This window comes from Adiantum capillus-veneris, chromosome 5 (genome assembly GCF_014529385.1).
Source record: "Adiantum capillus-veneris isolate H3 chromosome 5, ASM1452938v2, whole genome shotgun sequence".
Classification (NCBI taxonomy): Eukaryota; Viridiplantae; Streptophyta; class Polypodiopsida; order Polypodiales; family Pteridaceae; genus Adiantum; species Adiantum capillus-veneris.
The window spans coordinates 170487107-170514701 of NC_140935.1; the positions used below are offsets into that span (position 1 = coordinate 170487107).

Sequence of the window (27595 nt, forward strand, 5' to 3'; positions counted from 1 at the left end):
TGTACAATGAGCCTGCCAGCGTGTTTCACGGACAATCCATACATTCATCCTGTCAGCGTGTTTCACGAGCAGTCCGTACAATCTCTGCCACATCATCACACCTACCCGCGGGTGGTCATGCCACATCACCATTTTGTGACATACCCCCCTCTTGAAAGAATTGTAATCGCCCTCGATTACGCCTGCAAAATCAGACATAAGCCATAAACCAGTTCAGTAGACACCGACGTACTAGATGACACAAATCCAGCACTTGTACAAAGACGACAGTCACATCACATCATATTTAGATCACATTCAAAGCACATCACATAGAATCTAGGACAGTGATTCCTGGCAACGTATTTAGCAATCGCATCTAGATCCGTACCGGAGCTCATTGATGTCGATTTAACTAATTCCATATTGCGATCACGTCCATGGATTCCGTTCTGATCTAAGACCATGATTCTTGGAAACGTATTTAGCAATCGCATCTAGATCTATCCCAGATCTCATTGATGTCGGATTGACTAATCCCATATTGCGATCATGTCCATAGATTTTTGCACTCAAGCACTGTCATGTGCAAGTGATCATTCCTTCTACACTTAAGCATTGTCGTGAGCGAGTAATCATTTCCGGGGATCCCAATCCATCACTAAGTTCATATTGAATAGAGTGGTTCAATCATTCAGTTCTAGCTATGCAGCCATCTCACCCCGCAGGAACTCTTGATGCGCGCACGACAATTCCATTGAATCATTCATGATTCAAAATTGGATATCAGGTTCATTCGAGAGCCGTCACTGCTCCAAAATCATCATCATCTCATTCTTAATCCTGTTATTCACAAATAGCAAGTTCTTTCATTAGTTTCATTCAAAATTCATGATACTTATCGTTGTCAGGTTCATTCTGGAGCTGTCATTGCTCCGAATTCGTCATCCATTATCATCGATTTCACCTATTATCTGCACACATCTAGCAAGTTCTTCTAGAGAACATTAATCTCATACATAGATCAGAATCATCTTTGGAAATTCCTATTTTAAAGTTCTTCATTCACACACTTAGTTCATGTAACAAACTTGGACACTCCAAGTCGAGAATCTACCACGACACCATAATAAATCACTTCAAAACAGTTCACAATTCACAATTGATTCGACACTGGCCCGACGGAGTTCTGTGCCTAGAGATGTTGGCCCCAAAGACTGGCGCCCCTTTCGGTATTTCTTTTTGTATTAATTTGTTGCAAAGTACAAGCGAGTGGGAGGCTCTCACTCTCAAACTCTGCGTCCAAATGCTCTGTAGAGTGGGAGGCTTGCCCTCTTATTTAAAGAGTTTACAAGGGATGCCAAAAGCAGCCTTGCCAAAAATAAAGCAAAAGCTTTTTGTCTCTCTCTCACAAGCTCTCTCTCTCTTTTAGAGAAGTAAAGCAAAAGCTCTCTCTCTCTCTCTAATTGCGTAGCCAAAAGCTCGTAAAATCTGCCGCCAAGACTGATCTGCTTTTCCATACATTGCTGCCACGTCACCTTCCCGAAAAAGGCGCCGCAAATTCCGGGGTTGTCCGTACGGGCTTGCCACATCAGCAAGACAACGCAATTTCAGCCAGCCTCCATTCCATTCCATGCCCAGAGAGGATGTGTGTGTGTGTACTAGGCAGCTACGTCACCAGTTTGTGACATACCCCCTCTTGAAAGCATTGTAATCGCCCTCGATTACGCCTACAAAACATACAGAAGCCATAAACTATCTTAGCAGACATTGACTATTAGTACCGATGCTTTAGGAACACACATCTAGCACATGTACCAATCGACAGTCACATCACACGACATCACAGGACATCACTTGACAAATCACATTCAACATTCATTCGGATCTCAGACCATGATTTATCGGCAATGCAATTAGCAATCGCATTTAGATCCACTCAGGACCTCATAGATGCCCGATTGACTAATCCCTATTGCAACCATGTCTATCGAGATCATTCTGACCAAAATGTTGCAGTCATTTCGTCAATCAATTTGTGCACTTACACAAGTCAAGAACAAATCAGTATCATATTTTTCGGAATTCCATTTCATAAAGTCATACAGCAGAATACTGTCAGCTCTCAGTATCCCTGAAGCTCAAAGAGACATCAGTGACTCTAGTATTGAAAATTCGAAGCATCTGTTGACAAAGGAGCAGAGTAACTCCCCTCTTGTGCAAACCCACTGCACCAGATATCCGGCCAAGCTGAATTCGAGGTTCCAATTGGAATATACTATGCTAAACCAAAAGCTTCAAGGTAAAATTTCACAATCTGAGAAGTATATGTTAGGTCCTCCTCCTCCATCCACTTCGCATCCAATGCAGGATAGTTCATGAATTTAACCAAGAACCGCCTTCTTACTTTACCCTTAATCTTTTTGTCCTTGTGTGCCAATATCTGTTCTAGAACAAGGATCTCCTCATTTTCTTCCACTTCGGGTTGCTCATCAAGCTCCCCATCTTCGGGCACATCGCCTTTAAAAGGCTTCAAGAGACTCACATAAAATGCATTGTGAATCCTCCAAGTATCGGGCAGCTTCAGTCGGAAGGAGACATCATTGATCTTTTCGGAGATCTGGAAAGGTCTGCAGTATCGCATACTAAGCTTTGGAAAAAGCCTCTCCTTTCCCTTTTTCTTTCTCAAGCGTGCCTTCTCAAAACGTAAGAGCACCCAATCATTCTCCTTCGATTTCAAATCGCGACGATGGCGATCTGCTGCCTTTTTCTGTCTTTCCTGAGAATTCTGCAAAGCCTCGCGGACCTTGGCAAAAGCCATGTCCAAGTCGCGCGTGTACTCATCGGCTTCAAAAATCTTATCTTTCGTGATTAGGAAGGGTGGAACCTTCGCAGCACCTTCAATAACCTCAAATGGCGTCTTCCCCGTCGAAGAGTGTATCGTGTTATTGTAGGCAAATTCCACCAAAGGTACATACTATTCCCATTGAGTCTTCTGATCCGAGATGTAAGACTTCAATAAATCTAAAACCACTGAAGTGGCAATCTCAGATTACCCGTCAGTCTGCGGGTGGAAAGATGACGAGAACTGCAACCGCGTGCCAATGTTCTCCCGAATTGCCTTCCAAAACAAACTCGTGAATCTGGGGTCCCTCGTCAGAGACAATCGTCTCAGGCATGCCATGTAATCTAAAGATCTGGGCCACAAACAGTCTCGCTAAGTGATCTGGCTTGATTGTTTTCTTCATTGGAATGAAATGAGCCTGATTGCTAAATCCGTCAATAACAGTCCAGATACCATCGTGACCACTCTGTGTTCTCAGGAGATCAAAATGAAATCCATTGCAATACTTTCCCAGGGGCGGGTGGGTATGGGCAAAGGCTGTAACAATCCTTGTGCTTTATGCCTGTCAAACTTGACCTTGTGGCATACCAAGCAACTGCGCACAAACTTGTCCACATCCTTCTTGAGTCTCGGCCAAAAGAAGTACCTCTCTACCCCTTTCAAGGTGGTAGCAATGCCGCGGTGACCCGTAAAAGGAAGGGATAGTGGCATTGTCATAACCTTTTCCCTTAACGGCTATGTAACGCACAACATGGTTTTCCTCATCAAGTAGCCATCCCGAATGGAGTATCCCACTACTGTCTCTCCATCCCATATCCGTTTGAAAATGTCTGCAAAGTCTGTATCTATGGCATACTGATCGACCATATCCTCGAAGCTCCTATGATGTATCCCAAAAATAGCCAGAACCAACAGCTTCCGAGACAAAGCATTTGCCACCAAATTCTTCTGTCCTTGCACATGGACAATCTGGAAGTGAAACTGTGACAAGATGTTCGCCCACAGCATCTGCTTTTCCGATAGCTGCTTCTGTGACAAGAAGTAGCGTAAACTCTGATGGTCTGTAAGGACAGTAAAATCCGCTCCGAGTAGGTAATGTCGCCACTGAGTAAGAGCATGGATAACTGCCAAAAGCTCTTTCTCATAAATCTGTGTTGTCAATTCCGGCCTTGAGAACAATCGGCTCTGGTAGGCAATGACATGGCCTTCTTGCATTAAGACCGCACCCAGACTACGACCACAAGCATCACAATATACCTTAAATGACTTCTGCAAGTCCGGCAAAGTCAAAACTGGTCCTGTAGTCAATTTCTCTTTCAATGTCTGAAAGGCAGTCACCTCTGTGTGTCCCCACGAGAAAGGGACTCCAAATATGCAAAGGGGAAGCACACTCTGCAAACTTTCTAATGAACCGCCTATAGTACGAACACAATCCCAAGAAGCTTCTAATTTCATGGACATTCTTCCAATCGGGCCAATCACGGATAGTCTCTATCTTGGCCGGGTCCATCTGTACTCCTGTTGTTGCTGAGACAATGTGTCCCAAAAAGTGTATCTCTGGTAGGAAAAATTCACTTTTCTTCGCATTAATCACTAACTTGTGATCTCGTAATGCCTGAAAGACCTAAAGCAAATGTTCTGTATGCTCTGCCTCATCCTTGGAGAAAACTATGATGTCGTCAAAGAAAGTGCCAACAAATAGTCTATACTCTCGAAAAATCCTGTCCATCGTCCAGTTAAATGTCGCAGGAGCATTGGTTAAGCCAAAAGGCATCACCAAAAACTCAAATAACCCAAAAGTCATCCGAAAGGCTGTCTTGTAGACTTCTCCCGGCGTGATTCGGATCTGATGATATCCACTCTTCAAGTCAATCCCGCTAAAGCACGAGGATCGCTGTAACCTGTCGAGTATATCATCGATTCTAGGAATCGGAAATCTGTTCTTGATGGTGATTTTGTTGAGAGCTCTACAATCGATGCACATTCTCCAGGATCCATCTTTCTTCAAAACCAACAACACTGGAGAGCAGTACGGTGAAGTACTAGGCTGGACAAGACCCTTTTCCAAGAGGTCTTTCACTTGGTTCATAATTTCTTTGTTCTGGGCTTGGCTCACACAGTAAGGTGGCCGGTTTGGTGGTGTGCCCAGGTATCAGATCAATGGTATGATCTTCAGGACGAGCGGGTGGTAACTCGCTTGGCAGGCCCTCTGAAAAGCAATCGGCATGAGTGTGGAGAAAATATTGGCGTTCTTTATCAAGTTCAAACATATTTGTCCTATTCTCATCATTTATCTCTCTCAACAAGATCGAGTAAACAAACAGACTGGATTTCATGAATGTTGAAATGACTAAAGCCGATACAATAGGGACGGACTCGCCCTTAAGTTTTACATCGAGTACAATAGTTCTGCCCTTCTTTGTGGTCAAAGTCGCTTTCCTCGCCCGATAGTCGACCACGGCGTTGTTCTTGTGGTACCAGGGAATTCCCAGGAGGACATCACAACCTTCCAAGGGCATCCCACATGGCAGGGATAGGGTGGTCTAGTGGACATCGTGGCCAGATCACCACCGCCACCCAGTGGGGATAGACTCAGATGATGTTCTTTATGAGCCGTTGGTGGCTCTTGATGATGGTACATATGAGTAGTCGTTTTGGGCCAGTGGTATGATCTTGTACGTAGTCGTCTAGAGTGGGTCTTTACACAGAGCACCTCTTCACCATCCCGGCACATCTGAGCCTCGACACCCCCATTGTACCTGTGAGTCTTGGGCTAGAGCTGAGTGTGTTGCCACGCTAGAGTCTGTATCAGTCTTTGAGATAGTCGAGTCATATGTTCTGGTCTACTGTTGTGTCTTTGTGAGTTCTGTTGATGTCTATGGTTTTCTTTTCTGTTCAGTTTGTTTGAGTGAGATTGTCACGCACATTGCACTGAGGACCACCCACTGTAGAGAGCACGACACATTATCCGCGCTACAGGTGCTCTCATTTTGGCGATCACGGTGGGACCTCAAAAGAAGTCTCACTCTTGTGGAGATAAAATCTTGAAGCTAATCGGTTGTTACCTGGCTCCGCACACTTGCTTACACTGTGTAGTAGTCTGCAAGTCTGGTCCTCTCTCGTCCTAGTCCTCGTCCCTGGTCCTTGGTCTTTGGTCCTAGTCTAGTCCTTGCCGTGGTCCAGCCCTCCTCGTCCTGCCAGCTAGGTGGTCTAGTCACTATCCTCACTTGTTCTGTGTTAGACTTGTGTGGTTCACTGCATGACATATACAAGGCGGTCAGTTGAGCGTCAAAGCGCACTACTGAGCCCTCTGAGGCACTATAACAGAAGACGCCCTGTGATATCTAGTAGAAGTCCATTAACCTCATCAACCATACCTCCACATACGACATCCCCCATTCCTTCATCCGGTTCCACATCTTCCAGATCACCTTCTCCAGTAAAGCTCTCTCCTATTCTGCTACAGCAGGCTATTGAGCAGCAGGCTCAACAAGGAGCCATGGAGGCGTTGGCTAGTGTATTGGCCAAGGTAAACATCAAGTTCCCCACCTTCAAAGGACTCTCCTCAGAAGATGCGGACGATCCATGCACGGAGGTTCGTATCTCTCTGTAGAGGACGTGGTCTTAACAGGGAAGATGCTTATCTGGTACTTTTTCCATCCACCTTGGATGGCTTAGCAGACAAATGGTACAGCCAGTTTGCAGAGAATCATTTTGCAACTTGGGCAGACTTAAGACAACAGTTCTGTGCAGCTTTTAGGCCGGGCGACTACCAAGAGAAAGTGTTGGATGAGTTGGCTAACATGGTGCTCCAGCCAGAGGAGACTTTTGCAGAGCTTATGACCAAAACCAAGTCTCTGGTTGCCAAGCTTCCCCAGCAACCCGGTGAATTCATGGTTAAGAAGTGGGTGGAGAAGGCGCTTCCAAAAACCTCTCAGCAAAAACTCCGGGAGAGCCTCCGACCCGACGCCACTCTCGAGGAATTCATCGCAGCTACTACTAGGATAGAGGGGGCTAGGAAGCTGTTCAAGAACTCTCCTCACATAGATACTCCCTCTGTGTTCTCGGAAGGTAGTCCTGCTGATCCTTTGACTTCCTTGCACAGGGAACTTGAAGCCCTCAAACTACAACGCGCTCTCCAAGAAGAGAAATCAATCTCTCTGAGACAAGAGAAACCATCGCACCTTGAGGCTTTGGATCAAATCAAGAGAGAACTAGGAGAGCTTCGGTCTCAGCAGGAGACTAAAGCTGTGGTATGGTGCAGCTCTTGTCGCTCTCTTGGACATCCTCCACAAGACTGTTCCCTTCGGGCTTATTGCCACTTCTGCGAAAAATCTGGGCACGAAGATAAGGATTGTTACTATATCAAAGGATTGCGGCAAATATAACACAGTCTAGGTCCTTCTCTCCAACAAGGGCTAGCACCTGCATCCAACATGGTCATTAGGCAAAATTTGGACTCACAAAGGGGCCCTTTAAGGAGTTTGACTTTACCTCTCTCTACCAAAACGGACGCATGGATAAATTTTTGCAAACAAACTCTAAAGTTGGCGGAGGTTTGACAGTTAGAATGTCCTCTTCAAGCTCTATCTACTGATATATAGCACGCCATGAGATTCCTCATATTTTAGAAGATTCTTTTTTTGATTCACCTATGATGTGACAACTCTGTCGGAATCTAAGTGAATCAAAAAAAGAATCTTCTAAAATATGAGGAATCTCATGGCCTGCTATATATCAGTAGATAGAGCTTGAAGAGAACATTCTAACTGTCAAACCTCCGCCAACTTTGGAGTTTGTTTGCAAAAAATTATCCATGCGCCCGTTTTGGTAGAGAGAGGTAAAGTCAAACTCCTTAAAGGGCCCCTTTGTGAGTCCAAATTTTGCCTAATGCTCACCCTATGGCCACACCAAAACCCGTTGCCTCCTCTGCTGACAACACCCCCTATGCAGCAAGGTATGCACAACAACTTTGCACCCCCCATCGTTTATCATGCTAGTACTCCCTCAATTCCCCAAAGCTTCTACACCTCAGCCTCCAGCACCATGCAACAACAAGAGCAGCGACCACCTCGTCCCCCGTTTGGTCCGTCTAATCGGCCAATCTTATGCTACAGATGCGGTGAATATGGCCATTACCAAAGTAAGTGTCCTTTACCTGAAGGGTCTCCTCCTTGCAGACATTGTCCGAAGTCTAAGGACCACTACAGTAAAGATTGTCCCAAACAAAGGGCATCCTCATCTTCAGACCGGAATCAAAATCAACAAGAGTTTACATTCCCGAAAATCAATCTAATCACAGTGAACACCACCCCTCAGCCAGCACCTGCTACTCATACAGTTCAACCACAAGCAGCAGAGCCTGCTCGGGTGCTCACTCGAGCACAAAGAGCAGCCCCGGGTTTAAGTTTGCCAACGGGACCATCCTGTCCAACCCTTCCGCAACCTGTTCAAAATGTCGCACCCGTAAGTGGTGCAAAGAATAGGCCAATCTCTATCTTTCGGACATTGATGGAGCCTTCGTGGCAGCAGTGGCTGACTTGCAACAGGTCAAAGTTTCCGAGGAGGCCCAGATTGTAGGAGCTAGGCCCACAACGGAAGCAATCTTGAAGAACACCTTTCAGCAAGTGTCTCTTTATGAGATGCTCCTGGCTAGATGCAACCCTTAGAAGTGACACCCTCTCAATAATTCAGTCTTTGTACCCTGGTACAGGGCCTAGTGGCGGGCACCTACCTGTGCAACCGTTGGAGTCCTACATGATTTCATAGCTCCCCTCACCGACTATAAAAGTCCACGTCTTACTGTATCTATTCTTGGGCATCAATTCTCGGTGGATGGTGGGTCTGGAATCAATCTAATGCCCGAATTTCCCATGTCAACCTCAGGTCTGCAATCTACTCGCCCTGCTCCATTCACTGTTACATTGGCAGACTAGAGGACAGTCTACCCTGTGGGCATAGTAGAGAAGGTGCCTTTGAAGGTACAAGACTTCACATTTAGCTTGGATTTTGTGGTGGTCAGTGTAACTAAGTCAGACTTTGTAAATAATTAATTTATTTACGAGAAAAGAATTATCTAATTAGTTGTGTGCACACCAGAATAGACCTAGCAGTTCTAAGGCCTCAGGTGAGCCTAAATGCGGGCTAGAACACCTCAGAGGGACCTTAGCAGAAATTACCTTGAAGCCCTAGTGATTGGGAAATCGGGTCTTCAGAAAGGGGTAAGCAGTAGCCTCAGGTTTTAGGCTCAGAAAAATACGCGCATCAGTACAAGCACATGAATGAGATGGGGTCCTTAGAACAGTGACCCTAAGGCTAATAAAGCTAATAAAGCCTTAGGGTAAGTTTCGTTAAATTAAATTTAACGGTCCATGCTCGGGCGGGCGGCCGGACAAGTGTGAACAGGTAAAGGCAGTGCAATGCCCGTGCGGCATTGCGCCGGCAGACCTTTGGTGTTCTCATAAAAGAATCATTGGTAGCATTTGTTAGTTAGTTGCACATTTTTAATTAATGAGCTAGAAGTTTTTAAAGTCAAAAGTTGAATGGTTTTTAAGTTTTTAAAGTAAGTGTGCCAAGTGGCACACTTACCAATGCAAACTAACTCTCTCTCACTCTCACTCTCACCCTCTCTCTCTCTTCCTAGCGCCCCCTCTCTCTGATGGCTATTTAGGAGCCCCCCTCCCCCATTTTCAGGGCTGGCAGTGCACCTACCCCCCCTAATGTGAGCATGCTCTACGCGGTGGAGCCCTCCATTGAAGCTTAAGAGCAGCCCCTTGCGACATATGTGGTAGCCTTGTGCTCCCATTGTCAAGAACAAGGGATCTCACAGTCATAGACACCTTCTGGTGAAGTTTCATCGCGAGAAGCTGCCGTAGACGCTCTCTTAGCAGAGTGCGGCTGTTGTAATTCTCTGTTTTCAGCCCCTAATCACCTCGATTAGGGCTGTTTTCAGCAGATCAGCCATAGAAATTCTCTTCTCTCTCCTTATCCTAAGTCTACATCAAGTTTTGCGCGATTCCATCGCGAAGAAGACCTCTGTTCCGGCGTAGGGGTGTGCACAGGTAAGAATTTCAGGTTATGTGCAGAAAATTACAGCAAGCATGTGCGTGTGCATTTTGCTTGTTTCTCTTTTGTGTTCGATGCATGAATGAATGAGCATGAAGGCAACACATAACGGAAGATGGACTCTCCTCTGTGAGAGCTTCCGATGAGCTGTTTTGGAAGATAGACTCTCTTTTCGAGATCTTCCATCCAGTCTCGCAGAAGAGGGGAAATCCCCTAAGCAGAAAGAAAGTGGAAACACTTTCTCAGTCAGTAGTCAGAACAGAACAGAAGAAAGAATAGAGGACGGGCGTATGCCCCGTTCGCGTGCTTGTAAAGATTTTCCCTTAGTAATAAAGATATTCTCTTTATGGGGGGGGGACCAGCCCATCTTCTGGTCCCCAATGAAGTGTCAAGTTTTCTCGCTCCCTCTAATTCTCTTGAGTATTTGAAGTGCAATTAAACGTCAGTTTACGCTTCCATATTTTTGTGACAGTGGTATCAGAGCAAGGTCCTCTCTCTCTTCCTGAAGGGATTGACGACTATTGGCAGACTGCAGAAATGGGAGGACGCGAGATAGAGTTCTCTCTCCTTCAACAGCAGGTGGAAGAGTTGCAGAAAGCTCTCTCCCATCCAGAAGTCCAAAAGATTCTCCATACTCTTGAAAAAGGGAAGGAGAAAATGCCAATGGGGTCGGGAGAAATCCCGCAGAACCCAAAGGCGCCACAACCAAGAAAAGATCCTTTGATTGGAACTTCCCACATGCACGAGAGGCAGAAGAAATCTCCAGAATGTCATGTGCGGTTTAATCCAAAAGTTCAAGAGCAGGATCTCCCTGATTCCCCTCGGTTCTCTTTCATGAAGGATCTGGAAGACATAGATTCTCCGGAAGACATGTTTCTCGACGATTCGTCGCAGCAAGAAGTACATTCAAGGGAAAGGACTCCTGTCCCCAAGGAGTCTAAGCATCGAAAGAAGGAGCACCATAAGAAGAAGCACCACAGGCAGAAAACATTCAAGTCGGGAGATAAAGATGTGAAATTCGACACCTACAATGGACAGCGTGATAATGACAAAGCTTTGGCTTTCATCCGCCAATTTGAAGTTGCATTTGTTGAAGGGAATTTTAAAGAAAGATCCAAGCTTCGCCATGTTAGTTTGTACCTGAAAGGCACCGCCAGCAATTGGTGGTTAACCCTTATCCTGGAAGATCGCAAACCCCAAACCCCAAGATTGGACCGCTTTTAAGAAGGAGTTCTACGCACAGTTCCTTCCTCCAGACTATGAGGAAGAGGTAAAGAAAGAATGGGATCGACTTTCACAGTCAGAGAACGAAATTGTTCCACGCTATGTGGATAGGTTTTGGGACGTTCTCTTGAAAGTCACTCCATTCAAGAAGATTGACGATTCGGAGAAGATGTGCAAGTTTGAAGCAGGTTTGCATGAAGCCTTGCAAAAGGCTATGAAGCTTTACCCTCGAGGTAACTTGCAGATACTTATGGAATCAGCCCACATAGCTAATGGAATACATGACAAGGGTACTCCCAGGAAGATGGAGCAAAGCACTTACCATGCCAAGCAGAAGGCTCTCCATGAGCAGCCTACCTCTTCTACTTCTTCTCAAAAGAAGAAAAGAACCGCCTCCGAAGCAGAAGCAAAGCCAAATCAGCCCAAGAAAGGGAGATATCTCTCTCCTGCTGAGTTGCGAACCTACATTAGTGAAGGAAGATGCTTCAAGTGCGGACAAGTTGGTCATATGAAGGGTGACTGTCCAACCAAACCTCCACAACCACCCTCTTCCAATGCAGTCCCAGATGTACAGGGAAATACAACCAAGGATGGAAAAGAAAGAGCTCTTCTCAAAGCATGGGGTAGTATCAACAACCAGCGGGCTCTTATTTTGTTTGACCCTGGTAGTACAGACAACTTCATCTCTACCAAGCTAGCTGACGACCTGAACTTGCAGCCCAATCGTTTTGGAGTCTCTATTCAAGCGCAATCTGCTTTCAAAGGGCAGAACTCAAACTCTACTCCAATCATAGGGAAGTTGAATCTAAAGGTCGACGACTACAAGGATCAAGAGTCTTTCTTACTAGCTTCACTTGAAGGATGCGATGTTATCTTAGGAATGCCTTGGCACTACAAGATGCATCCCATTCCTGACTATGTTCAGAAAACCTTATCTTTTGCTCATAAAGAAAAGGAGTATCTTGTACTTGCAGATGCAGGTGATTGGCGTATTCCTATCGCCAACCACATTGCCATCAAGAAAGAAATGAAAAAGTGTGTTTCAGCGTACTTGATTTTTGCAAGAGAGAGAGATATGTCTGTTTCACAACTTTCTTCCTCTTTAGAGCAAAAAAGACTTAAGTTAATAGAAAGTTATAAAGATTGTTTTGCAGATGAACTTCCAAATGAACTCCCACCTTCGCGACCTGAGGATCATATCATTGATTTGATCCCAGGAAGTTCTCCTCCAAATCAGCCCCCTTATCGAGTTAGTCTAATGCAGCAAGAGGAAATTCTCAAGCAGGTTAACGAACTTTTGGAGAAGGGCTTAATAAGGCCTAGTACTTCTCCATATTGTTCACCTGTCTTGCTAGTACAGAAAAAGGATGGCACATTCCGCATGTGCATAGACTATAGATCTCTAAACAAGATCACAATCAAGAATCGATTTCCAATCCCTCGGATTGACGACATTCTTGATAAGTTACAAGGAGCCAGTGTCTTTAGTCGTATAGACTTGAAGAGCGGTTATCATCAAATCCGCATAGCTCCTCAGGATGTGCATAAGACTTCATTTAGAACAACCTTCGGGTTGTATGAATTTCTAGTGATGCCTTTTGGGCTCACTAATGCACCAGCTACATTCAACAGAATGATGGATAGAATCTTCCACTCATACAGAAGCTTTACAGGCGTTTTCTTTGATGACGTCTTAATCTTCTCAGAGACGGAAGACGAATACTATAAGCATCTCGCCTTAGTGTTTGAAGAATTACGCAAACACAAATTATTTGTGAATGCTAAGAAGAGTGAATTCTTTTTAAAAGAAATCCACTATTTGGGCCATATAGTGTCTCACAATCAGGTGAGAATGGACCCTGATAAGATTCAAGCAGTTGTAGAATGGCCTACGCCAACTACAGTACATGATGTACGAAGTTTCCTTGGCCTCTGTTCTTATTATCGGCGTTTCATTCGAGCTTTTGCCGCGATAGCAGGTCCCCTCCATGACCTGACAAAGAAGCGGATTCCATTCCATTGGGGGTCTGGACAAAAACAAGCTTTCGAAAAGCTTAAGTATCTACTCAGTCACGGACCTGTTCTCACCGTCCCTGATCTTCGCAAACCTTTCGAGGTATACTGCGATGCATTTGGAGATTGTGTAGGAGCAGTTTTGAACCAAGAGGATCACGCGATAGCCTATGAAAGTCGGCGCCTTAAAGATGCAGAGTTGCATGCCTCCATATACGAGAAAGAGCTAATGGCAGTAATTCATGCTCTTTCCATTTGGAAACACTATCTATTAGGAGTTGATTTTATTATCAAGACAGATCATCAAAGTCTTCGCTACTTCCTCACACAAAGAAAGTTATCAGAAAAGCAGATGAGATGGGCCAACTTTCTTTCAATGTTTCATTTTCAGATTTTACACACTTCTGGAACGAAGAATGCAGTTGCAGATGCTCTCTCCAGGCGTCCAAAGATCAATGCACTAACAACAATTTATCATGAGGAACTAGAATCTCTCAGCGAGATGTATCCTCAAGATCCAGACTTTGCCACAATTTGGGCAGATCTTCAAGCTGGTCATTCAAAGCCACCTTATTGTATCAGGGATAATACACTCTATCGTCAACAAGCAATATGCATAGCTCAGCCCTTACGACAAAAGGTGATGGATGAAGCACATAATTCTCCTTATGCCGGGCATCGGGGAATTGCTTCCACCACTAGTGCCCTCGAAAGGTATTTCTTTTGGCCAACACTCCGTGCGGACATTGCAAAACATGTACGTGAGTGTTTAGTATGCCAAAAAGTGAAATATGACAGACATAAAGTTTATGGCAAACTTCAGCCGCTCCCCGTGCCTAACACGCCATGGGAAAGTATTGCCATGGATTTTATTACGGATCTTCCTCGATCCAAGAATGGAAATGATGCAATCTGGACTATAGTAGACAGATTCAGTAAGCAAGCCCATTTTCTTCCAGTAAAGAAGACGATCAAAGCTGATCACATGGCTAGAATATTTCTAGCTCAGATTTTTAAACACCATGGATTGCCAAAGACTATTGTCAGCGATAGAGATCCCCGCATGACTAGTCTATTTTGGCAGGCATTGTTTGAAAACTTGGGAACTAAGCTTGATTTTTCATCAACTTATCACCCTCAAACAGATGGTCAAAGCGAAATCGCTAATGCCACTGTTTTAGATCTCCTCAAGTGCTATGTTTCGGAACGACAATCCGAATGGAAACAGTACTTACCAATAGTTGAGTTTGCGTATAATACTACCATACATTCCTCAACTGGTAAAGCCCCCTTCGAAATTATTTACGGGAAGCCACTCTTACTTCCTATTATGGTGACCAAAGAAAACATCTTCGCCGCAGATGAATTTGTGCGCAATATTGATATTGCCCATCAACAAGTAAAGCAAGCGATTCTTCGTACTCAAGAGCAACAGAAGAGAAAAGCAGACAAGCACAGAAGGAATCTCAATCTTGAAAAAGGACAATATGTCCTGCTTCGGTTTGAGAAAGCTAGATTGAAAAAGCGGGTCGGCAAAGGGAAAGTTGTCAAACTTTCCCATAGATTCTACGGCCCTTTCAAAATTACAGATAAAGTCAATGATGTGACTTTCAGATTGGATTTACCTTATAATTGGCGAATCCATAATGCTTTTCATGTCAGTCTCCTCCGACCCTATGTTGGACCTCCTCCAGTGGCGCCCGTACAAGAAGATCCTCCAGAAGTCGAAGAGACTGAGGAAATCCTTCAACCTGAACAGATAATACACCACTCGGAGAGACAACTCAAGTCGGGGAGTCTACATCGAAAGTATTTAGTCAAGTTCAAGAATTACACTCCTTTAGATGCAAAGTGGATGACTGAGTCCGATCTAAAGGACTACCCTGACATCTTGCACAGTTATGTTGACGCTCTACAGTTGAGGTCAACTGTTTAGAACCAAGAGGGATGTAACTAAGTCAGACTTTGTAAATAATTAATTTATTTACGAGAAAAGAATTATCTAATTAGTTGTGTGCACACCAGAATAGACCTAGCAGTTCTAAGGCCTCAGGTGAGCCTAAATGCGGGCTAGAACACCTCAGAGGAACCTTAGCAGAAATTACCCTGAAGCCCTAGTGATTGGGAAATCGGGTCTTCAGAAAGGGGTAAGCAGTAGCCTCAGGTTTTAGGCTCAGAAAAATACGCGCGTCAGTACAAGCACATGAATGAGATGGGATCCTTAGAACAGTGACCCTAAGGCTAATAAAGCTAATAAAGCCTTAGGGTAAGTTTTGTTAAATTAAATTTAACGGTCCATGCTCGGGCGGGTGGCCGGACAAGTGTGAACAGGTAAAGGCGGTGTAGTGCCCGTGCGGCATTGCGCCGGCAGACCTTTGGTGTTCTCATAAAAGAATCGTTGGTAGCATTTGTTAGTTAGTTGCACATTTTTAATCAATGAGCTAGAAGTTTTTAAAGTCAAAAGTTGAATGGTTTTTAAGTTTTTAAAGTAAGTGTGCCAAGTGGCACACTTACCAATGCAAACTAACTCTCTCTCACTCTCACTCTCATCCTCTCTCTCTTCCTAGCGCCCCCTCTCCCTGATGGCTATTTAGGAGCCCCCCTCCTCCATTTTCAGGGCTGGCAGTGCACCTACCCCCCCTAATGTGAGCGTGCTCTACGCGGTGGAGCCCTCCATTGAAGCTTAAGAGCAGCCCCTTGCGACATATGTGGTAGCCTTGTGCTCCCATTGTCAAGAACAAGGGATCTCACAGTCATAGACACCTTCTGGTGAAGTTTCATCGCGAGAAGCTGCCGTAGACGCTCTCTTAGCAGAGTGCGGCTGTTGTAATTCTCTGTTTTCAGCCCCTAATCACCTCGATTAGGGCTGTTTTCAGCAGATCAGCCATAGAAATTCTCTTCTCTCTCCTTATCCTAAGTCTACATCAAGTTTGGCGCGATTCCATCGCGAAGAAGACCTCTGTTCCGGCGTAGGGGTGTGCACAGGTAAGAATTTCAGGTTATGTGCAGAAAATTACAGCAAGCATGTGCGTGTGCATTTTGCTTGTTTCTCTTTTGTGTTCGATGCATGAATGAATGAGCATGAAGGCAACACATAACGGAAGATGGACTCTCCTCTGTGAGAGCTTCCGATGAGCTATTTTGGAAGATAGACTCTCTTTTCGAGAGCTTCCATCCAGTCTCGCAGAAGAGGGGAAATCCCCTAAGCAGAAAGAAAGTGGAAACACTTTCTCAGTCAGTAGTCAGAACAGAACAGAAGAAAGAATAGAGGACGGGCGTATGCCCCGTTCGCGTGCTTGTAAAGATTCTCCCTTAGTAATAAAGATATTCTCTTTATGGGGGGGGACCAGCCCATCTTCTGGTCCCCAATGAAGTGTCAAGTTTTCTCGCTCCCTCTAATTCTCTTGAGTATTTGAAGTGCAATTAAACGTCAGTTTACGCTTCCGTATTTTTGTGACAATTAGTCTTCCTCAGGTAGAGGGAGGATTCCCTTTGCTGATTGGTAGACCATGGTTGCGGCATACTAAAGCACTTCATGATTGGGGAAACGACGCCATGTGGATACATACCTCGACCTTTTTTTGTATCTGCTTTCTACTGGCCTCTACCCAGAGAATGCTTCTCCCCTGCAGAAGAGACGCTTGTTGCTGAAGTCTAGGCCTTTCACTCTGATTGGGGGCCAGCTATACAAATCAGGGCAGGATGGTGTTCTGAGGCGGTGTCTCTCCCCTCATGAAGTCGAGTATATTTTAGAGGATGCCCATAGTGGTCCCACTGGTGGCCATTACCCTGGTCATATTACTGCACAGAAGATTCTCCAGTGTGGCTTATGGTCCCTATAGTTTTCGCAATGCAATTGCCTATGTAAAGGTATGCGATGTATGTTAGCGTTGTGGCCCTAAACCAAGCAAACAGTCAAACCGTCCTCTGCAGGTCTCTATGGCATGGCAACCCTTTGAGAGATGGGGCATAGATTTTGTAGGACCAATTACTCCCTCTGCCCAACCCGGCAATCGGAAGTATCTCTTGGCTACAAACTACGCAACAAAGTGGGAAGAGGTACTAGCAACAACGGACTGCACTGGCACTACGGTAGCCAAGTTTCTCTACGAAAATATTTTGTGCAGGTTTGGATGTCCCTTGGAAATCACCAGTGACAGGGGTAGTCACTTTGTGAATGAAACAATTTCTACCCTACTGGCCAACTACAAGATTTTTCACTGAAAATCTTGTCCTATTACCCTAGAGCAAACGGGCAAGCAGAGAGCACTAATAAGGTTCTGATAGCACTCCTGCGGAAAGCATGTCATCTTCATCCCTCGACTTGGGCTCAAGCTATCCACGGTACACTTTGGGCATATCGAACTTCTTTCAAAGCCACAACCAATCACACCCCATTTCAGTTGGCTTTCGGTTTGGAAGCGATAGCACCTTTCGAATTCAACTCAGGATCCCCACGAGTGGGCAGTCTTCGTGCCAATGGAAATTTTGGGTCGGCATCTGTCTCTCGTCTTTTCCTGTTGGAGGAAAGCCGAGGTTTGGCTTCACTGGCTCTAGAGGCAGAGCAGCTTCGTCGTAAAGCCTGGCATGATCGCCATCTCAGAAAGCTGCAAATAACGCAAGGAGCACTAGTGCTACTTTATCAGGCCAAGTTTCTGAAAAAAGCAAAGAAGTTGGTCCCAACATGGCAAGGACCATATAAGGTGATGGAGATTCTACCCCACGGAGCTGTACAATTAGCCACTCTCGAAGGAGTTCCGCTACCTTTAGTCAATGGATCTCGGATCAAATGCTATCATGCTTAAGCTGCCGCTCAAGGGTCGAACCGAGCTACAATCAAGTGTTGAGCTTCGCCGATTCCTGAACCTTTAAATAACTTCAGAATCACTATCTTCGGCATCTTGTTGTTCCTTTTCATCTTATCTCATACACCCTCTCCTTCTGCAGACTCTTTAAGCTCAATGGGTTTGATTCTGGAATTGGATCAACTCTACCCTTCACTCTCTGTCTTCAATCTCTGTCCTCTGTAAATCCCTTGTGTTGTGTGTGTAGGATTGATTCTAGTCTGGGCATAACCTATTCTCCTCAACCCCAACTCAGGCCTTTTTCAAAGCACAGAATTCTTTGATCTATAGCGTCTCATGACACTTAGGTCTCTTACTATGCATTAATGCACCAGTATTCTTGAGTGGGGTATTTATGAAGGTTGTTGTACCCGTACCTGATGTGTATTGCTTTTGCTGTCCTCTCACTCCTTCCCTTTGCTTTATTCTTCTTTCGGCTTGTGAGTACCTTGAAAATACCAGTAAACCCTAACCTAACCTAACCCTGATGAATTGTTGTCGTAACGGTCTTTCTATAACCACTTGGGGAAGATTGGCTTTGCCATTTCCTTTTCCTCTTCAAAAACCCTCCTCAATAGCAGGTCTTGCGTTCAACTCCTATGCTTGATCTTTTTGATCTTTGAATAGTTTCTTGCACGTTAAAACTCTCTTCTTCTTCCTCTACCACCCTCTCTGTTTTAAACCTTAGCCCTCCCCTTTCCCTCACCCTAACTTATTCCATATTCCCACGCAACTCGCCATGTCCCATGCCCTCGCCCTCGCCCTTGCCCACCCTTCGCCCTCGCCCTAGCCCTCCCTTATCCACTATCCCCTCGCCCTCGCCCTTTCCCATCCCCTCGCCCCTCGCCCCTAGCCCTATCCCTCGCCCTCGCCCTTTCTCATCCCCTTGCCCCTAGCCCTAGCCCTCCCCCTCGCCCTTGCCCCTTATCCCCTAGCCCCTCGCCCTCGCCCCCTTACCCCCTATTCCCTCGCCCCTAGCCCCTCGCCTCTCGCCCTAGCCCCCCCTCACCCTCTCTCCCTCGCCTCTCGCCTTGTCCATCCCCTCGCCCCTAGCCCTAGCCCTCCCCTTCCCCCTCGCCCTCGCCCCTAGCCCCTAGTCCCTCGCTCCTCGCCCTTCCTATTTCCTCGCCCTCGCCCCTAGCCTCTAGCCTCTAGCCTCGCCCTAGACCTAGCCCTCACCTCTAACCTCAACTGTCCCCTCGTCCTAGCCTTCCCAGTGCCCTCGCCTCTAGACTCTTTCAAAAAACAAAAATAAAAAGCAAGCGCCACTTATCCTGCGAAAAGTAATTCACAGCAAGGGCGGTTTCTCACTTCCCAGCAAGAGCTGTATTTTACCTGTAAAAAGCAAAAGAGAAGAGGAGAGAGCGTTTTACCTGCGAAAAGCATAAGCGAAAAGCAGAGAGCCTTTATTATAGCCTTGGTACTCCATTCAGTCAGTCATCCAGTACCGAATTGGGTCTCGCCCTTGCTCCTGCTACAGTGGGACTCATCAATCAGTATAGATTCTCAGGTACAGTTTATCAAGATGGTTAGAACTCGAAATAGAGAAAAGCATCTGCAATCAGAGGAAGAGTCCTCTGCCTCTGGGGATAGCTCTGACAGTAAATCAGACTATACTCCTAGTTCAGAGCAGATTTCTGAGGAATCTTCAGAGGAAGATTCGCCCCAGTCAATCCACTGCTGACAGGGTCACCACTCTCCAGGTGCCTCGCCCGTCTGGTGCCCTCTCCAAGGTACCTTTAGTAATGATATATCATTTACAGGCTCCGAATCCAGCACTCAAGGATGTGTTCTCTCAGCAGCAAATGATACACTTGGGTCTTCAAAATTTGGCTCAGGCCGATTTGTCCTGCAATATCTCTACTACCAAGCTAAGTTCCCTCTTGCTCACTTTTCCAAAGCTGAATGGTACTGCACTTACAGTGGAGGATATCGGACAGGCTATGGGAATATTGACTGTGCTGGCACCTCTGCCCGCAACCAAAACCTTCTCGAATCTCTCACCAGAAGAAACTGCAAATGCTTGTCAGGAACTTTTGTTGGACTCACATCCAGACTATCATAGGAGTCAGCAGCTGTGTTCAGTGTTGCACTTTTATTTTTTACTGCGCGCACCGGAAAGAACAGGGGTTCCATCTTCTCCAGGTTCTCCAGCAATATGCGATGCTCTTTTTTGTTTCTACCACTGCCTGCCGTACCCATTTCACCATCTGTTGTTTAAAGCGCTACAGGACAGGGCAAAGCGTTTTCGGACTCAGCGTAAAGGGAAAGCGGAAAGGTTCAATTGCTATGCAGCTCCTATTATGTATTGGGTGGTGCAGATTATGCAGCAAAAGGCAAATACAACAGCTGTTCTCACCCTTCAAGATGACCCAAAAGAACAAAACCGTTCCAAAATGGCCAAAGGAAAAGGCATCTTGCGCAAGAGGGCAAAGGTACAAAAAGATTCGTCTGAGCAGCTAGCAACACTACCCTTCTCAGAATCACAGGTCAAAATCTCTGACGTCCATACTCCAACTCCAACAGTGCGTATGTCTACTTCTGTGGCCACCTCAACTTTCACACCACCTCTTGTGACTAGTGTTGCAGTCACTAAAACACAACCTCCAGTTGTGTCGTCAGCACCACGTACTACTCTTAGTGCAGGGACACTTAGGGATACTGCAGGGGCATCTAGCTTTGGGACACCTACATCTGAAAAGCATGACATATATGAGACTTTTGCGCCTCAGGCCGACAGACTCTTAGACGGTATGTATCGCGCTTGCTATGACGGTATGACAAGGGAAGTGCAAGCTCATCTTCAACGAGCGATGGATAGGGACAATTTCATTGCTACAGCTCAAGATCGCATAAGAATCTTAACTCAAGAGGTAGTGGACCTCAAACATATTGTCCACACTCAGCAAAAACAGTTAAAAGAGGCAAATGATATGACCGCAGCAGTTCAGGACCTCTCTCTTGTGGTACATACACTGTGTCCCTCATGTGCAAAATACCAAGCTGTAGCCATTTCACAGACAGTTCCAGCTAGAGCTACAGCTACAACTACAACTACAACTATAACCCCGGTTTCTCCGCAAGTTCCTGCTATGGCGACACAGATACAAACACAGACGGACATTTCCAAACACATTCAGGGGATTCTCAAACTCAGAGAAAGCAAATCCTACCAATATGGAGTCTAAGCCAGCAGGATCGGTATCATCACAATTTTATGGACTCTCTATGGCCTCCCCCTCCCAGTCCGCATCCTTTTCTCAGTACTTCTACGGCTTCCCTGATTCCAACAACCTGTTCCACCCTCGCAACCTGCCCTGTCTTTTCCTGGGTTTCCACCAGCTCCACCTACTCACCCTCACCCGACGCAGCCTGCTGCTCATGGGGTGGCTACTCCATACCCGATGTACCCTCCTCATGGCCACTACCCCTCACCATACACTTGGCCTCCATCTCCTTACCCACCTTTCTATCAACCTCCTCCTCCTCCTCCATCATCCGACCACCAACAGTAGATCGCCGATATTTCAGTTCTTCAGTTCCGCTCTCCGGGACAAGCAGCGGTCTTGTGGTGGGCAACCTGTAGCAGGCTACAATGTCACTTTCACATGACAGTAGTTACAGTTGGGCTTTGGTCAGTTGGTCTTTGGTCTGGTCGGTTCACGCTAGACGGACTCTTTGGGCAGAGACACGTGGCAGGGATAGGGTGGTCTAGTGGACTTCATGGCCAGATCACCACCGCCACCCAGTGGGGATAGACTTAGATGATGTTCTTTATGAGCCGTTGGTGGCTCTTGATGATGGTACATATGAGTAGTCGTTTTGGGCCAGTGGTATGATCTTATACGTAGTCGTCTAGAGTGGGTCTTTACACAGAGCACGCTTCACCATCCCGGCACATCTGAGCCTCGACACCCCCATTGTACCTGTGAGTACTGGGTTGGAGCTGAGTATGCTGCCACGCCATAGTCTGTATCAGTCTTTGAGATAGTCGAGTCATATGTTCTGGTCTGCTGTTGTGTCTTTGTAAGTTCTATTGATGTCTATGGTTTCCTTTTGTGTTCAGTTTGTTTGAGTGAGATTGTCACACACATTGCACTAAGGACCACCCACTGTAGAGAACACGACACATTATCCGCGCTACACCTGCCCACTTATTTAAAGAGTTTACAAGGGATGCCAAAAGCAGAGCCCCAAAAGCTGAAAATCAAAAGCTTTTTGTCTCTCTCTCACAAGCTCTCTCTCTCTCTCTCTCTAATTGCGTAGCCAAAAGCTGGTAAAAGCTGCCGCCAAGATTGCCCTGCTTTTCCGTACACTGTTGCCACGTCAGCATCCCGAAAAAGGCGCCGCAAATTCCGGGGTTGTTCGTACTGGCCTGCCACGTCAGCAAGACAACGCAATTTCAGCCAGCGTGCATTCCATTCCATGCCTAGAGAGGATGTGTGTGTAATGGGCAGCCATGTCACCAATTTGTGACAGTTCATACTGAACACAGTGTTTCAATCTAGTCATCTCATCCGTCCAAAAGTCTTGATGCACCTAGATCCCTGTGTAGCCATCTCATCGCGCAAGAACTCCTGATGCGCTTACCACAATATCCGGTCATCTCATTCATATGGGAATCTTGATGCACTAGAATCATTCAACATGTGTCATCATCCATTCAATCAAATGCATTGAATCGACAGATCCATTCTTGAGCTTCCGTCACTCCTGATCTCACCATCTCATCCTTGATTTCACCTGCAAAACAGACAAGGAGATGGCTCACCTCGTTTGCAAAGAGTAGATGTCCAGCTCCATGCTTCCCAATCCATACAGATGCGAGTTCGTCGCTCCTATTTCCGGTTATCTGTCACAAACAACCAAATTGTCAATACATCAATATCCCTTTTAGTGTCCTTTCTAGTATCTTGTTCATCTTATGGTCAACAGTTCTATTCTAGCTCTTCCTGTGAGTAAAGCTTTCGCTTTTCTACACTTGTCTGTCCTTTCAGCTTTCCACCCCATTATGAGAGGAGAGTTAATGGCCTCACGCCATCTCGAGCGAATCTTATCAATTGGGTAATCCTTCAGGTGTTTCGCAAATCTCAGGTCTTTGGAGTACTTGATCAACCTTTTCACACACGTATCATCTTGCAATTAACGCTTGTACTTCACTTTGGCAAACTTCTCCATCGAATTTCTTTTTGCTTTTTCAGTTTTTGCACCGGATTTCAACTCTTCTTTGCCTTTTGTTATCTCTGTCAGTTTCCACGAGAACCCATGTGTAATCTGGGATTCTTTATGGCTTATGCTCTGTAAGACAGAGCGATGAAGACGGGAGCGCCCCCGATGCGCGATGTAGTAAGGGTGGGAGTGCCTAATAGGTCCAGGGTAGGGGCACGAAGATTCTTCAATAACAGTTTCCAAAGTTGTGTCACCTGTCTCCTCTTTGATAGGACCGGTATGCTTTGGGAAAAGCACACGCCTGATGCCGTGATACCATTGTCACAGGCTTGGGCACCCCAAGTCGGAAATCGGGCACGACACACGAGAGAATCACTTAAAATACTTCAAAACTTTAAAATCACAGTTCAATTTCAGTCGACAGCCCAAAGTAGTTCCATGCCTAGAGAGATTGGCCCCAAAGATTGGCGTCCTTTCCGGTATTTCTTTTATATTAATGCTTGAGCAAAGTACAACACTTGAAGGGGTCCTCTGCTTTCAGACTCTGCGTCCAAATGCTCTGAAGGGTGAGGCCCCTAAAGGTCCTTTTATTCTTACAAGGGATGCCAAAAGCAGAGTCCCAAAAGCTTATAAACTTAAAAGCAAATAGTCCCAAAAGCAACTGGTCAAGAAGCTGTCCCAAAAAGCATCAGCACAATTTGCTGAATTCCGTACAATCTGCCACGTTAGCATCCTGTCAGCACGTTTTACGAGCGTCCGTACAATCAGCCTGTCAGCGTGTTTCATGGGGAGTTCGTACAGTCAGCCTGTTAGCGCGTTTCACGGACAGTCCGTACAGTTGTCCGTACAGGCTCTGCCACGTCATCACACCTACGCGCGGGTGGTCATGCCACGTCACCAATTTGTGTCACCATTTTGAGAGGATCAACTTTGCCTTCTGTCACATATCCAAATTCTCAACCGTTGAAGAGATTTTTAAAGGTCTTCTGGTAAACTTCTCGTGTCGGGTTTCAACTTTTTTTTGCTTGCCCACCGAGAGATGTTATCTCTATCAGATTCTCCGTGAGAACCCAAGTGTAATCTAGGATTCTTTATGGCTTATGCCCTATAAGATAGAGCGATGAAGACGGGAGTGCGCCCAATGCGTGATGAAGTAAGGGCGGGAGTGGCTAAAAACTCCGGGGCCAGGACACGAAGATACTTTTGATATCAATTTCCAAAGTGCCCAAGTGCCCTGTCTGGTCTTTGATAGGACTGGTATGCTTTGAGAAAAGCACACGCTTGATTCTCTGATACCACTGTCACAGGCTTGGGCACCCCAAGTCGGGAATCCGGCACGACACACGCAACTGGCTCCAAAATCTGCTAGTAAAAGCTTTCAGCACAAAAAGCGGAATTCTGTACAATTTGCCATGTCAGCAGCTGTCAGCGTTAACACGGGATTCCGTACAGCCATGTTAGCAGCCTGTCGGTGCGTTTTACAGGATTCCATACAGCCAGCTATCAGCAGTCAATGCGAAATCCGGGCCCGTCCGTACTGGTCTGCTGCGTCTTCTGTCCGGGCAGACACTGCCACATCATCATTTAGTGACGCATCCGCTGAGGTCTTGGAGAGCCCCATCTCTTTGTAGTCTAGCTCTCAACATCTCCTCGGAAGTGTCAAAGAAGGATGCCTGGTGACAGGATCCTTTTCCTTCATTCAATATTTCACTCGCTGTCCTAGCATTGTAATCCCCAAGTAAGATGACATTCCATCCCTCGAGAACTCCCAAATATCCTCATCTAGTATCGTGTACGTTGACTGCCCCTTTTTTCGAAGATGTGCTAGGAGGGAAGTAACATATGTCAATGTAGAGAAATGTGCCCTCCACTGACAGTGAACCACCTGGATGATAGGGTGTACTGTACTATCAACGTCTGCTAAATGACCTATGAGACCAAAAGTTACAACCATTGGCTGGAATAAACGTGAATAAAAGATGACCTAAGAATGAGGAAAATGAAATATATGCAGCAGGTGTGACTAGGGGCATCCAACCGTGACGTGAGACTACAATACAAGTGATCAAATTGTATAGGAGGTTGAGGATACACTGAGAGAGAGAGAGAGAGAGAGAGAGAGAGAGAGAGAGAGAGAGAGAGAGGAATCTGTTTATTTCAGGTGACATAAAACATGGAGTAGATCTTATGACACATTCTGGTCCTATAGTACAACCATCAATGCACATGCTGGACAGAGTGGCTTCTAATGCTGCCTTGGATTCAGAAGAGCTTGATTTGATTGTTAAGCATGTTTGTCAAGAGGTTGATCCTAATTGTAATGGATTGTCATACTTTGATTTCAGAAGAATACTGGCCAGGATGCCGGACTTTCTTCACAATTTTCACATTTCGATCTAGCTGCCAACATACAATCTATGAGACCTAGCAAGAATATATATAGGTTTGACATGTAGTGACAAGCATACTCAAGTTGATGAGACGTTCCACAGCCATCGTCAAAACCTCAAGTAAGAAACCATCATCCCAGCAGTAAAAGCGTTTACATGGTTTTGCAACTCAGACTGCCAGGAGCAATAATTGAACTTCTCAAAGTCTGTCAACTAATGGGTTCTACTTCTCAAAGTTGTCGCTGAATCTATATTATGGCCTTACTCTGTCTCACATACTTCACTATAAGCAATGGCTTGATATCACTGATCACGTTTCCCCTCTTTTGCCCCACAAAAATAATACTATTCAGTGCTTTCCTTTTTGTGATTCCATCCCATGGATCTTCCCATTGGAAATTTAAATACTTTTATTATGGTAAGGAGGACGGAGAGCCATGCAGACACTGTTGGCGCAATCAGCAAAAAGAGCATGATGGAGCTACCCATTTGAAAGCCTTATATCCTCCTACTATAGTGCTGATGGTAGCCACATGGACATTGTTGTTGCAGCTGTTCCAAGCATCATGTCCTATGCTTTGCTGATATCTAATGAGAAAGAGAAATCTTAATAAATAAGTTACATTTCTTTGCCAGCTAAGCATTATGAACCTAGAGCTGATTTTCCAACCAAAAGCAATAAACTTTGCACGTTGTCAATGTGCCTCCTTTGTCAATTGACCTCATTGCTTTTGCCTTCGACAACTCCTTCGCAACTCCACGCCTCCTTTATACTTTTGAGGGTCAACCTACAAGGCAACATTTGATGGTTTTCAAATCTGCCATGAATTTTATAACTGCGTAAAAAATAGCACATAGACTTATGGCATAGATTGGCTGGTTAGGCTCATGTCTTTTAACCGTGATGAGTGTAAAGTTTAATCCCCACCTTAATCCTTGTTATACAACATAATAAGTGGCTTGGTTTAATTATTGAACCATGCATCAAAGCATTTAAATGGCAAAAGAAATTCACTGAAGGGTTGTGTACTTTTTACCTCGTTGGAAGTCTGTCCATGCCGCCTGTTCAACTGCTCATGCACTTGCATCCCCCCGGGTGCCCCCCCCCTCCCCGCCCCCAATGTGGTAAATTGATTATCCTAGTTTCCTCATTGAATAACACCTCTTGAGTTCAAGATGTGAATATAACTTCTGGGTCTTTTGCCATAGTCGTTTGATGTTCCTCCTATACATATCTTGGTGTTGTATTCAATGGACCTACTTTCACCACGAGAGGTGCTGGAGAGGCGAGATTGACGAGGGATACACAACATTGGGAGGAATAGAGAGTTCATAGGTGCAGTCTTCGGAACCACACACTAAGTTGTTGCTATTTGACACTCCGGTCACTTCCACCATTCTTTATGGAGGGGCCACATCAGGACACACATATGATGGATGGAGATTCAAGTAGAGATCACTTGTATCCATGTTCTCCAAGCTGACCAAGGCACACCACACGTTTTCGAGTCACACCTGCATTGGGGGATCCTTCTTGATCAAGCCATCTAACTTGGCCGCTCACAACACCCGAGGATGCAAGGATCTCCACATCGTAGACGAGGTCTACATCGGAGGCTTTGGAGCATCGTTGAGTAACATTGTGCACATCCCCTAGAGGGGGCTGACTATGGAGGACATTGAGGCCATTTTGCAAAGACCCATGAGAGAGTTCATGGGATATTAGCATTGTATACTTTCTCCATTCTTAGCCCTCATGGGACTCAGTTCTAAGTGGACTCTTGAGAGAGCATAACAGCAACCTTTGAAAGATAGGCACTCCCACCAAAAGCTCACTCACCAATTGCATACGAAAGACCAAAACTACCACCGGTGGTGATGAGAACATTTGCTCAATGTCGGCCAATGCCCGCCAACTGGTGCCATGGGCTCTCTCCCTCTCTCTCTCTCTCTCTCTCTCTCTCTCTCTCTCTCACACACACACACACACAACCAACAGCCAAGGTTGCGGCATAGTACGTAGTCTTCCCCATTCGTTGCCTACCATTCTGTGTAGCCTCTCCCCA

The 27595-nt window shown here is 45.7% G+C and overlaps 1 protein-coding gene across 3 annotated transcripts in view; it reads left to right on the forward strand.

Moving 5' to 3' along the window:
• LOC147458546 (uncharacterized) overlaps positions 1–26164 on the forward strand; it is a 77760-nt gene extending 51596 nt beyond the window's left edge. For all 3 annotated transcript variants that reach the window (XM_086513201.1, XM_086513199.1, XM_086513200.1), the window contains exon 4: positions 25301–26164. In XM_086513201.1, coding sequence (XP_086369327.1) covers positions 25301–25539 — 239 coding nt within the window. In that variant the 3' untranslated portion in view covers positions 25540–26164. The remainder of the gene's footprint in view (positions 1–25300) is intronic.
• Positions 26165–27595: the final 1431 nt, after the last annotated feature.